We start from the raw sequence: 13,720 nt of genomic DNA, 5'->3' as shown, positions 1-13,720 counted from the left end.
AATAAAGTTTTACTCTCACGGTGTGCGTGTCCTGTTTATATTTGGGTATTTTTTTTCCAGTAGAACTACAGGTACCAGCGGGCCCGTTTTTCTCTCGCATGCTGGTACTTGTGGTTCTCCAAGTACCAGCTTGCGGGGGAGGCTTGCTGGGACTTGTAGTACTACTGGAAAAAAACAATATTCTTTCAATTTTCTCAAGGCTATCAGCCCCCCATCCGCAGCCCTTGGATGAGGGGGACAGCCTCGGGCTTCACCCCTGGCACTTGGGAGGCTGGGGGGGGGGACCCCTTGATTGAAGGGGTCCCCACTCCCCCAGGGTACCCCGGCCAGGGGTGACTAGTTGGATATTTAATGCCACGGCCGCAGGGCACTGTATAAAAGTGACCCCCGGCTGTGGCTTTATCTGTCCAGCTAGTGGAGCCCGATGCTGGTGTAAAAAATACGGGGGACCCCTACGCTTTTTGTCCCCCGTATTTTTTGCACCAGCACCAGGCGCAGAGCCCGGTGCTGGTTTTAAAAATACGGGGGATCCCCTGTCAGTTTTTCCCCCGGAATTTTAGAACCAGGACCCGCTCGAAGAGCCCGAGGCTGGTTATGCTTAGGAGGGGGGACCCCACGCAATTTTTTTTCCTGATTTTTAACATTCCATTTAAAAACAAAATAAATAAAAAATAATATTTTTAAAAATATATAAATAATACTTGTGCCTCCAAAATAGACAAACCAAGTACCTAATCCCTTCTAATATAAATAGATATGCTATTACCAATAAAAAAAACACAAAAAAACCTGTTTTTAAATTTTTTTATTAGATTCCGTCAGCAAAGTGTGGCGGATTGAAAATGACGAATTTACTGTCTAAAAGCACTGTTGTCGAATTTACAAACTTCAATTGAATATACTTTTGTCGAATTGCCGCATTTGTACCATTGCAGAAATGTTGAATTTGACAAATGTCGAATTTCAAAAAGTCGAATTTGGAAAGTCCGTTTTTTTGACGAAAAGTACTGAATTGCATTGTCAAATTTTTTTTTTGGGCGAAAATGTCCCGTTCTTCGACATTTTCGGGAATTCGACCGCAATTGCATATACCCCATAGTCCTGCTTCAGGAAACACATTTCAGGGACCCAGGACATCCTACTCTGTCTTCCAAACGTTTCTCCACTGTGTTGTACTCCTCAAGCAAATCCAAGTACAATGGAGTCGCTATCTTGATCAGTAACAAACTCCCCTTCGTTCAAACCTCGGTTCATACTGATGTGGATGGGAGGTATATTATTTCGGTTGGCAGGCTGGGGCACCTGGAGGTGACTATAGCTAATATTTATGCACCCAACACGGGCCAACAGCGCTTCTTCAATTCCTTCGTCACCGCTCTCCAAAAATATAGAATGGGATATGTATTCTTGTGAGGTGACTTTAACACAGTATTGGACCCCCTCCTGGACAGATCCGCTCCCCAGAAAACTTCCCGTACCTGTCCTGTATCCACTGCTTATTGTTAACAGATTAGAGATGCATCTCTTTTTGACACATGGCACGCCCTCAATCCGTCCTCTAAGGACTAAACATTTTTTTCCACTCCCCATCAGTCTTACTCCAGACTCGACTACCTGTTTTGCGTTCCCCTAGCCTCTAAACACATTCCATCTTCATCTATCATCCCTAATGTTTAGTCGGATCACTCCTCCGTCATGTCCACATTTGATCTCCGAGACGTGCCAAATGCCCGTCCCTCTTGGCGCTTGAATGAGAGCCTTCTTAAGATCCCATCCTTTTAGGCTAAGATTAGTGACATACTTACTGATTACTTTTCACTTAATAACCCTGACTCAGGCTGTTCTCCCCTAGTCTGGGAATCCCATAAAGCTGTCCTCAGAGGTCATGACATTAGTTATGCGTCTCATCGCAATAGGGAACATAAATCACTCCTCAGGACCCTCACTGATCAGGTTCACACTCTAGACTCTCTTCACAAGCGTAATCCTACAGATACGAACTATAAACAGCTTATGACAGCTAGAGCTTCTTTCAATGCCCTGTTAACTGAAAAAAATAGAGAAATCCCTTCGGTGGCTCAACCAGCTTTTTTACGAAAAGAGCAATAAAGCTGATACTCTTCTTGCAAATAGGTTTAAAGCACGCAAAGCCCTTTCTTCTATAGTTTCGGTAAAGGACTCTAATGGAACTACTCGTTACAACACCTCTGACATCAACTCTATTTTTAAGGAATATTATACCCGCCTATATAACTCTCCGGATACTAAACCCACCCTCTCGGACCAACACACACACATCTCATAATATCTGTCCTCGTGCTCTCTGCCGCAGTTGGACTCTTCCTCATCCACAGCGTTATGTCAGCCGATATTAGACGAGGAGGTATCTGCCGCCCTTAAATTACAAAAACATGCCCGGGTCCGGATGGCCTTCCCTTTGCTTACTATAAAACGTTCGAGTGCGCTCTCATCCCTCATCTGACATCTACCTTTAATAAAGTTCTTACAGGCGACTTCTTCCGTAACGAAACTACTAAAGCATTAATTACTGTTATACCCAAACCTGGTAAAGATCACCAAATAGTCTGTAACTACCGCCCTCTCTCCCTTCTAAATACCGACTTAAAACTTTTTGCAAAAATTCTGGCCTTACGCCTGAACCCACTTCTGTTGTTTCACATACACCCTGACCAAATCGGATTTGTCCCTTCCCGTCAAGCTCTGGATAACACCAGACACACCACTAACCTGGTTCATCATGCCAATACCAACAAACTCCCCGCCTGGCTGCTGGCCTTGGATACGGAGAAAGCCTTTGACAGGGTCTCTTGGGCTTTTCTCAATCAAACTCTCTGTGGCTTTGGTTTTCAAGGTGAATTCCTCCAAGCCATCACAGCACTTTATCATAACCCCTCTACTTCGGTCCTAACGAGCGGAATTCTTTCAGACTCTTTTCCTAGTGGTGACAATGGCACACTCCAAGGATGTCCCCTGTCGTCTCTTATATTCGCTTTAATAATCGAACCTCTAGCCTGTCGTATCCGTCTTAATACGGATATTACAGGTTTTACAGTATTAAATATTCGCAGTACAAACTTTCCCTTTTCGCCGACGACGTTCTCCTTACGCTCACTAACCAATTTCTCTTCCCAACTTCCCAAACTTAATTTCTCTGCCCAACCTCTACAACATATTGGCACTGTACGGGGACTTCTCCGGCTATAAGGTTAACTACGACAAATCAGATGCTCTCCCCCTACACATCACAATTGACACTCTGAATCTTCTTAAGTCCAACTTTACTTTTACTTGGCGCCATACCTCCATTAAATACTTAGGTGTCCATATTACCAAATCTTATCACTCTCTATACAAAGCGAATTACCCTCCATTATTTAAAGAGATTTCTCAAAATATTTTAGCTTGGAAAAAAACATTTTATTTTCTGGATAGGCAGAATCAATGCTATCAAGATGAATGTTTTTCTCAAGATACTATATCTTTTTCAGGCTCTCCCTATCCCTGTCCCTCTCTGGATCTTGTCATCACTCCAGACTCAATATGGTAAATTTATCTGGAATGACAAAAAGCTGAGGGAAACTCTCCAGAGGAGCTCTACATGTGGTGGTCTGGGCCTCCCCTCCCTCTCGAGATATTATTATGCCTCAGCTCTTAGTCAGTTAGTTGCTTGGCACTCTGCTAGATGTACGAAACGCTGGGTTGACTTGGAGAGCGATCTTGCTCAGGTTGACTCTATTTCTTGCCTCCCGTGGCTCCCTCGCGCCCACAGGCCTAAAACTATTCAATCAATACCAACAGTCTCCCTTACGCTATTGGTCTGGGACTCACAACATGCTAAGCTTTCCCTCCGCACATCCCCCTCATGGAATAACTCCTCCTTTGCCCCAGGTCAATCCTTTCACATGGCTTCCACCTGGTCTAAGGCAGGTAGTACATGCTTTTACCATATACTACATAATAACACACTATATTCCTTTGCAGACCTTCGAATAAAACGCTCTCTCCTGATGTCCTCTTTCTATCAGTACCTTCAGATTCAAAATTTTGTCATGTCCTCTACTAGGAAACCGCCTCTTCATACTGTCCCGTGTCCAATGGAACGCCTTCGTATATACAGCTCCAAGGATCGAGGCATTGTCTCTATCCTATATCAGTCTATTTTGTCGCCAGGTCCCCCCCCCCCCCCCCCCGTTCTTCACATGAACTGTCATGGAAAACTGCCTTGTGTACTTCCCTTGATGACGACGCTTGGGACTCTATACGATTGAATATTTCTAAATGCTCTATCAGCGTCTCCATCAAGGAGAATTCCTACAAAATCTACACATGCTGGTATACAGAATGCTTACATCAAATATATCCCGCCACGTCAAACCTCTGTTGGCGCCACTGTGGTCAAATAGGCTCTTATTTTCATATTTGGTGGAGTTGCCCTAAGATTGTTACCTTTTGGTCCTTGGTCCATAATCTTATTAAGTCAGTCATACGTGCCCCCCACTCCCCCCCGAGAAGCTCCTCTTGTGTGCCCCAGCCTGTCAGCTATCTAAATCTGAAAACAAATTGGCTCTCCATATAGCCTGTGCAGCTAAGCTCTAAGTTGCTAGGTCGTGGAAACAATCCACCCCTCCCACCCATTATGAACTTGTGAGTCGTATCTGGTTTGTAGCGAAGATGGAATACCTTTCCTCCCTGATGAACAACACAGTGGACAAATTTCACTGCATTTGGTCACCTTGGTATGCCAAATTTCAAGTGGCTCTTCCTGGCCTCCGTTAATTCTCCCTACTCCCCCTGACTCGCTCCCTGCTTTCCTCTTTTCTGTCCTCTCTTCTCTCTTCTTGCCTTTTCCTCTTTCCTTCCCTCTATTAATTTCCTTCCCTCTATTTTATTTTCAAGTTCTCCCGGGGGTTCCACTGGTTGGACCTTAAGGATGTACTTTTTCAGTACTCTTTATTTGTTTCTTGCTAAATATTCAGAGTGTATGATTTTCTAGCCTATAAAATTCTGTGTACTAAACAATGTTCTTATTTAGGTTCCCGTTTACAACTTTAAATCAATTTGTACCGATCTTTACTACATTTCAACTGTATCTATTCTGTTTACTTGTTATTGTTGAGATTTTTCAATAAAAATTTGTGATTGAAAAAACAAACAAAACAATAGTTCAACACAGGTGACGCCAATCATGTATTAAGAGGGAAGTCCAGGTAGAAAGCATTTTGTACCTCCTGGAAAGGGATATGTGGGGAGGTATGCACAATTTAATACACATCCCTCACCTTCCATCGGGGCCCCCCCTGTCTTAAGTGCCCCGGGCACCCCCAAGGCTTAATCCGGCCCTGCATGAATGTCCTTATATACATGAGCAGATGTACTTATTATTTTGCTTGAATAAGAGGCGGCAAAGCAAGGAGCAGTAGTGTGCAATGAGACACTCAATTCTATATAGCTTGTTGCTGTCAAGCTGCAAAAGTCTACCCTCATTTGCACACAACTGAACATCTAGCGGTATATTCAATTAGGGTCGAATTTATTCCGACATGCATTTGTGGGAATGGATCTGACAAGGGCTATTCAAAGCACATCTCAATTCGACTTTAAAAAAGTTGAATTGAGATGTGGAAGGGGGGGGGGGGGGGGGGGGGGAGCAGCGGGGAGACGGGGAACAGCCGCGGCCAGCAGTGCTGGGAGGATGTGTAATAGCCGCCAGACCTCACAGCAGCATCCACCCAGCTCCAGCAAGCGGGTCCTCACTTGCTGGAGCCGGGTGGACGCTGCCGTGAGCGGCGGCTATGACACATCCTCCTGCTGTGCTGTAGCTCTGCTGTCCCCCGTCTGCCCGCGGCTCTCACCCCGTCTGCCCACGCTCTCCCCCTCTCAGGTCCCTCATCTCAGTTCGTCTTTTTTTTAAGGCGAACTGAGATGGTCGGAAACGGGGCCAAAACCTGACGGATTTGGCCCCGTTTCCCGCAGAAGTACGCGAATCGGTGGCTATACCGCCGATTCACGTACTATTCGACAAGTGGAATTCCCCGACTTGTCGAATAAAAATGCTCGGGACTGAATAGGTCGGAACCCATTCCGACCTGAAAAAGTCGAAAACTGCCGTCTTTTCAAGAAGACGGCAGTTTCGACCATAACTGAATATACCCCCTAGTTTGTTAACCAAGTAAATCAACTTTACGTTTAAACCTGTAGAGGTCCAGAAGTTTTAGCAGTCACTATCTGCAGACACTCGCTCTTCTAAGTCTGACAATTAATAATGTCAAACTTACTTGCTGAAGTCTTCTCTGTGAATCACTAAGTAATCGTGATGGATAATCTTTTAGAGTTGTTGTGCCAGCGTGTGTCTCAGCAGGGCAGCTGGTTCCACTCAAGCGTTTCTGCATCAGATTGCATTTTGTTGCTACACTGCTTTCCCTTGGGCTTGTCTGTCCTGCACACAGTGGTCTTTTTATTGTTAAAGATTGGATTGGGACTGATGAAAATACATTAAAATCCACCCTTTCTGAACTGGCAGCACATGATCCTTAAGAAAAGTAATAAAAAAAAATGTTAACATTAAGTCACCCATTCCAATACACTATAAACCAGTGGATCCCAAACTCAGTCCTAAAGGACTCCCAACAGCTCACATTTTCCAGGTCTCCTCACAGAATCACAAGTGAAATAATTAGCTCCATCTGTGGCTCTTTTGGTATGTGTCAGTCAGAAATGAATACACCTGTGCACCTGCTAGGTGACCTTGGAAACATGAACTGTCGGGGTCCTTGAGGACCGAGTTTGGGAACAATTGCTATGCACACTGAAATTTCAGTCTCATGTCTTAAAACAAATGTAACTATAATGGCGACTATAGATCTTGTTACAGTTATTTAGTTACTTTGCAAGTATTAAGCCGCATTTTGGAGAAAGTGCATTGCATTTATGGTTTTCTCAATATTGACCTTCAGAAGACCATTTTGTTTGCCTCAGTCGAAGGAAGAAATCATGCTTAGGAATTGATTATACCGCAGTCTGTTGCCTTACTTCCATCCTCCATGGGCCAAATCCTGTTGCCTTGAGGTGATGTAGCAAGTTCTGCTCTATTCTGAGTGGGTGAATGGGTAAGTAGGGGGTGGGAAGGGGGTAAGTGTGGGATGTGCAGATTGTAGGTTCTCCCCATGATTGCATTAGTTCCCTCTAGATATCCTGAATTTTCCTTCCAGGCTTATAGGTTAATTGGCTGCTGAATAGAGTAAATATCCCTTCCCTGTATGGGGAGAACATTTCAGTGAAGAGTGGAAAAGATTTGGGAACGTTTCACGTCTCAATTTTATTTCGCTATCTGGAGGTGGTTAAATGTGCTAAAAAGTACATTGCTGAGGGGAGAGCAGTAGTGAAGTTCACTGTTCCTGGTCCTTCACCCGTTGCTCTGTCCCTTGTGCCCAGCGTCTGCTCTGCGATGTGGGTGTATGCTGGCATGCAAGGCGCTTCCGGCGCATGCACAGTGTGAACAACACTTACCAGAATCACGATAATTTATGCGTTGCAAGGCTTGCCGGGATCGCAGACGTCATCACCGGGCAGGTAGGAATTACTGAGTGGCTACATAACACTACTATACATCACATCGATGGGATGAAATATGTAGTGGTGACTGTTGTAGCTCGGTTGGTGGTGTAGACCCACCAACCGAGTGGGAATAACCTGCATGTGTCGGGGATGCCGGGCATTGGCATTTAACCGGCTGTCAGGATTCCCGTGTAGACCTATTGAATGTGGGGATCCCGACAGCCGGTATATCGACTACATCCCGTAGTCACTTCAAGTTCTATAAGAAGCCCTTACACTATAAACGCAGTAGGGCAGGGACTCTTGTGATTCAATATTATTTTGCATGTGCTATGTAATAATAGTAAGTATTGGCTACAACCAGGGGCGTAGCCAGAACTTTGTGGGCCCCATAGCAAAATTTTAAAGGGGCCCCCGTCCCAATGCTTCTAGAGAGACACTTCTCTGCAGCAGTTGTTAATTTTATGCCCTATAATAGTGCCCTAGTTCATTTTCTGAACCGTAGTAGAGCCTTATTTAATGTTATGCCCATAGTAGTGCCCTAGTTTATTTTATGAATCGTAGCAGTGCTTAAGTTCACCCTGTGTCACATTTCAGAGCTGCCAGTACACATTATGCCGCATAGTACCCCCAATTCACATTATGATATATAGCGCTCCCTGTTCATATTGTGCCTCATTACAGTGCCCCAGTTCATATTATATAACATTATAATGCCCTTCAGTTAATTTTATACCACACTACAATGAGCAGGTCCAGGGGCATACGTATATATATTGCAGGCCCCTAGGAAAAAGTTTGAAAGGACCCTACGTACTACCCAATGATAAATGTATATAAGACATGTAACTTTGACAGGGAAGGTGGGCCTCTCAGCTCTGGGCCCCATAGCAGCTGCACTGCCTGCACCTATGGTAGCTATGCCCTTGGCTACCACAATCTCTAGGATATGCATCAATAAAGAAAAATTGGAAAACCCAGTTCTGACTGTTGAAGAAGCTATGATCTATTATTGTTTATAAACAGTCTTTATTTTTTCACATCTGCAGTGCATATTTATGTTGATTCCAAACTGGTTTTATGCCTGGAAATTAAGATTTAGAATTTGTGTGCATTCACATTTGACATGATTAAAACTTTTACTTCATTCATTCAATAAGCATTCAGGCTTGATCTGACTCTATTTTCAGACACTGTGAGCTCACAGGATTAGACAGCTGCTTAATGTTCCACAGCACAGTAAAATATGAGAAAACACTAAGGTAAATATAGGGATAGTAGCGCCACCATGTGGTGAAAATGATGACATGATTAATTCAAGGCAAGAAATAAAAAAAATTCAGCATTCAGTTGGCAGTCTTCATATCTTGTCCTATAACTTTATTGGGATGCATTTTGCACTCAATGATGCACTTTGTTGGAAAGCACCATTCTAGGAACAATATGAGCAATGTCATCAAAAGCAAAACGCACAACAATGTTAATAAACACAGTCAGGATGTCTCTTCACTCTCCAATTAATGTAAGCAATAGATGATGCTAAATCACTGAACAACGATTTCACCGCAGTCCAATGTCCACCAAGTCTCTCACCTCATACAAACAGTGCCTGTCCTATACAGTTCTAAATTATCACTCATAGGCAGAATTTGAAAATGCACATGCACATTAAATTACCAACACATAATTACAACACATCACATACAAACAAAATGATCAAAATAAATAAAACATAGCATACCACTAGGCGTGTTGGTGTGATTGGTGGGAGAAGGCCTGCGACATGTCTCACGGTAAGAGAGTGATAGCTGGCTTATAGTACTCTGCGTAGCTTCTTCCACTGCTTTTTGCAATTTTTGGATGTCATTAGTTTGTTCGTCCAACTTTGCCCTGAGTAATCAAACAAACAATGGTGATAATTCTGCAACAAATGTAATTGAGAAGCAGGAAAATAAGATTTTACTTACCGATAAATCTATTTCTCGTAGTCCGTAGTGGATGCTGGGGACTCTGTCAGGACCATGGGGAATAGCGGCTCCGCAGGAGACAGGGCACAAAAATAAAGCTTTAGGATCAGGTGGTGTGCACTGGCTCCTCCCCCTATGACCCTCCTCCAAGCCTCAGTTAGGATACTGTGCCCGGACGAGCGTACACAATAAGGAAGGATATTGAATCCCGGGTAAGACTCATGCCAGCCACACCAATCACACCGTACAACTTGTGATCTGAACCCAGTTAACAGTATGACAAACGTAGGAGCCTCTGAACAGACGGCTCACAACAATAACAACCCGAATTTTTTGTAACAATAACTATGTACAAGTATTGCAGACAATCCGCACTTGGGATGGGCGCCCAGCATCCACTACGGACTACGAGAAATAGATTTATCGGTAAGTAAAATCTTATTTTCTCTGACGTCCTAAGTGGATGCTGGGGACTCCGTCAGGACCATGGGGATTATACCAAAGCTCCCAAACGGGCGGGAGAGTGCGGATGACTCTGCAGCACCGAATGAGAGAACTCCAGGTCCTCTTTAGCCAGGGTATCAAATTTGTAGAATTTTACAAACGTGTTCTCCCCCGACCACGTAGCTGCTCGGCAGAGTTGTAATGCCGAGACCCCCCGGGCAGCCGCCCAGGATGAGCCCACTTTCCTTGTGGAATGGGCCTTGACAGATTTTGGTTGTGGCAAGCCTGCCACAGAATGTGCAAGTTGAATTGTGCTACAAATCCTACGAGCAATCGTCTGCTTAGAAGCAGGAGCACCCAGCTTGTTGGGTGCATACAATATAAACAGCGAGTCAGACTTTCTGACTCCAGCCGTTCTTGAAATATATATTTTCAATGCCCGGACCACGTCCAACAACTTGGAATCCTCCAAATCGTTAGTAGCCGCAGGCACCACAATAGGCTGGTTCAGGTGAAACGCTGACACCATCTTAGGCAGAAAATGAGGACGCGTCCGCAGTTCTGCCCTGTCCGTATGGAAAATCAGATATGGGCTCTTATATGATAAAGCCGCCAATTCTGATACTCTCCTGGCTGAAGCCAGGGCCAGTAGCATGGTTACTTTCCATGTAAGATACTTCAACTCCACCGATTTGAGCGGCTCAAACCAATGGGATTTGAGAAAATCCAAGACTACATTAAGATCCCACGGTGCCACTGGGGGCACAACCGGGGGCTGTATATGTAGTACTCCTTTTACAAAAGTCTGGACTTCAGGAACTGAAGCCAATTCTTTCTGGAAGAAAATCGACAGGGCCGAAATTTGAACCTTAATGGACCCCAATTTGAGGCCCATAGACAATCCTGTTTGCAGGAAATGTAGGAATCGACCCAGTTGAAATTCCTCCGTGGGGGCCTTCCTGGCCTCACACCACGCAACATATTTTCTCCAAATGCGGTGATAATGTTGTGCAGTCACCTCCTTCCTGGCTTTTACCAGTGTAGGAATGACCTCTTCCGGAATGCCTTTTTCCCTTAGAATTCGGCGTTCAACCGCCATGCCGTCAAACGCAGCCGCGGTAAGTCTTGGAATAGACACGGTCCCTGCTGAAGCAGGTCCCGTCTTAGAGGTAGAGGCCACGGATCCTCCGTGAGCATCTCTTGAAGTTCCGGGTACCAAGTTCTTCTTGGCCAATCCGGAGCCACGAGTATCGTTCTTACTCCCCTTTGCCGTATAATTCTCAGTACTTTTGGTATGAGAGGCAGAGGAGGGAACACATACACTGACTGGAACACCCACGGTGTTACCAGAGCGTCCACAGCTATTGCCTGAGGGTCTCTTGACCTGGCGCAATATCTGTCCAGTTTTTTGTTGAGGCGGGACGCCATCATATCCACCTTTGGTTTTTCCCAACGGTTCACAATCATGTGGAAGACTTCTGGATGAAGTCCCCACTCTCCCGGGTGTAGATCGTGTCTGCTGAGGAAGTCTGCTTCCCAGTTGTCCACTCCCGGAATGAACACTGCTGACAGTGCTATCACATGATCTTCCGCCCAGCGAAGAATCCTTGCAGCTTCTGCCATTGCTGTCCTGCTTCTTGTGCCGCCCTGTCTGTTTACGTGGGCGACTGCCGTGATGTTGTCCGACTGGATCAACACCGGCTGACCCTGAAGCAGGGGTTTTGCCAGACTTAGAGCATTGTAAATCGCTCTTAGCTCCAGTATATTTATGTGAAAAGACATCTCCAGGCTTGACCATACTCCCTGGAAGTTTCTTCCCTGTGTGACCGCTCCCCAGCCTCTCAGACTGGCATCCGTGGTCACCAGGACCCAGTCCTGTATGCCGAATCTGCGGCCCTCTAACAGATGAGCACTCTGCAACCACCACAGAAGAGACACCCTTGTCCGTGGTGATAAGGTTATCCGCTGGTGCATCTGCAGATGCGATCCGGACCATTTGTCCAACAGATCCCACTGAAAAGTTCGTGCGTGGAATCTGCCGAATGGAATCGCTTCGTAAGAAGCCACCATCTTTCCCAGGACTCTTGTGCATTGATGCACAGACACTTTTCCTGGTTTTAGGAGGTTCCTGACAAGTTTGGATAACTCCCTGGCTTTCTCCTCTGGAAGAAACACCTTTTTCTGAACCGTGTCCAGAATCATTCCCAGGAACAGCAGACGTGTTGTCGGTGTCAACTGAGATTTTGGAAAATTCAGAATCCACCCGTGTTGTTGCAGCACTAATTGGGTTAGTGCTACTCCGTCCTCCAGCTGTTCTCTGGACCTTGCCCTTATCAGGAGATCGTCCAAGTAAGGGATAATTAATACGCCTCTTCTTCGAAGAAGAATCATCATTTCGGCCATTACCTTGGTAAAGACCCGAGGTGCCGTGGACAATCCAAACGGCAGCGTCTGAAACTGATAATGACAGTTTTGCACCACGAACCTGAGGTACCCTTGATGTGAAGGGCAAATTGGGACATGCAGGTAAGCATCCTTTATGTCCAGGGACACCATAAAGTCCCCTTCTTCCAGATTCGCTATCACTGCTCTGAGTGACTCCATCTTGAATTTGAATTTCTGTATGTACAGGTTCAAAGATTTCAGATTTAGAATAGGTCTTACCGAGCCGTCCGGCTTCGGTACCACAAATAGCGTGGAGTAATACCCTTTTCCTTGTTGTAGGAGGGGTACCTTGATTATCACCTGCTGAGAAAACAGCTTGTGAATGGCTTCCAATACCGTCGCCCTGTCTGAGGGAGACGTTGGCAAAGCAGACTTTAGGAACCGGCGAGGGGGAGACTTCTCGAATTCCAACCTGTAACCCTGAGATACTACCTGCAGGATCCAGGGGTCCACCTGTGAGCAAGCCCACTGTGCGCTGAAATTCTTGAGTCGACCCCCCACCGCTCCTGAGTCCGCTTGTAAAGCCCCAGCGTCATGCTGAGGGCTTTGCAGAACCCTGGGAGGGCTTCTGTTCCTGGGCAGGGGCTGCTTGCTGTCCTCTCTTACCCCTTCCTCTGCCCCGGGGCAGATATGACTGTCCTTTTGCCCGCTTGTTCTTATAGGACCGAAAGGACTGCGGCTGAAAAGACGGTGTCTTTTTCTGTTGGGAGGGGGTCTGAGGTAAAAAGGTGGATTTTCCGGCAGTTGCCGTGGCCACCAGATCCGATAGACCGACGCCAAATAATTCCTCCCCTTTATACGGCAATACTTCCATATGTCGTTTAGAATCCGCATCACCTGACCACTGTCGCGTCCATAAACTTCTTCTGGCAGATATGGACATCGCATTTACTCTCGATGCCAGAGTGCAAATATCCCTCTGAGCATCTCGCATATAAAGAAAAGCATCCTTTAATTGCTCTATAGTCAATAAAATACTGTCCCTATCAAGGGGATCAATATTTTCAGTCAGGGAATCCGACCAGACCACCCCAGCACTGCACATCCAGGCTGAGGCGATGGCTGGTCGCAGTATAACACCAGTATGTGTGTATATACTTTTTAGGGTAGTTTCCAGCCTCCTATCAGCTGGATCCTTGAGGGCGGCCGTATCAGGAGACGGTAACGCCACTTGTTTTGATAAGCGTGTGAGCGCCTTATCCACCCTAGGGGGTGTTTCCCAGCGCGCCCTAACCTCTGGTGGGAAAGGGTATAATGCCAATAACTTTTTTGAAATTAGCACTTTTCTA

The 13,720-nt window shown here is 45.6% G+C and overlaps 1 protein-coding gene across 7 annotated transcripts in view; it reads right to left on the bottom strand.

Moving 5' to 3' along the window:
• CCDC158 (coiled-coil domain containing 158) overlaps positions 1-13,720 on the bottom strand; it is a 282,324-nt gene that overhangs the window by 199,526 nt on the left and 69,078 nt on the right. For all 7 annotated transcript variants that reach the window (XM_063919702.1, XM_063919686.1, XM_063919681.1 and 4 more), the window contains exons 3-4: positions 9,317-9,465; positions 6,297-6,550 (exon numbers count right to left, since the gene is read on the bottom strand). In XM_063919702.1, coding sequence (XP_063775772.1) covers positions 6,297-6,550; positions 9,317-9,465 — 403 coding nt within the window. The remainder of the gene's footprint in view (positions 1-6,296; positions 6,551-9,316; positions 9,466-13,720) is intronic.

The sequence above is a fragment of the Pseudophryne corroboree genome, chromosome 1 (assembly GCF_028390025.1).
Source record: "Pseudophryne corroboree isolate aPseCor3 chromosome 1, aPseCor3.hap2, whole genome shotgun sequence".
In the NCBI taxonomy this organism is placed as follows: Eukaryota; Metazoa; Chordata; class Amphibia; order Anura; family Myobatrachidae; genus Pseudophryne; species Pseudophryne corroboree.
Note: the sequence above shows the minus strand (reverse complement) of the source record. Positions and strands in the feature narration are given on the sequence as shown.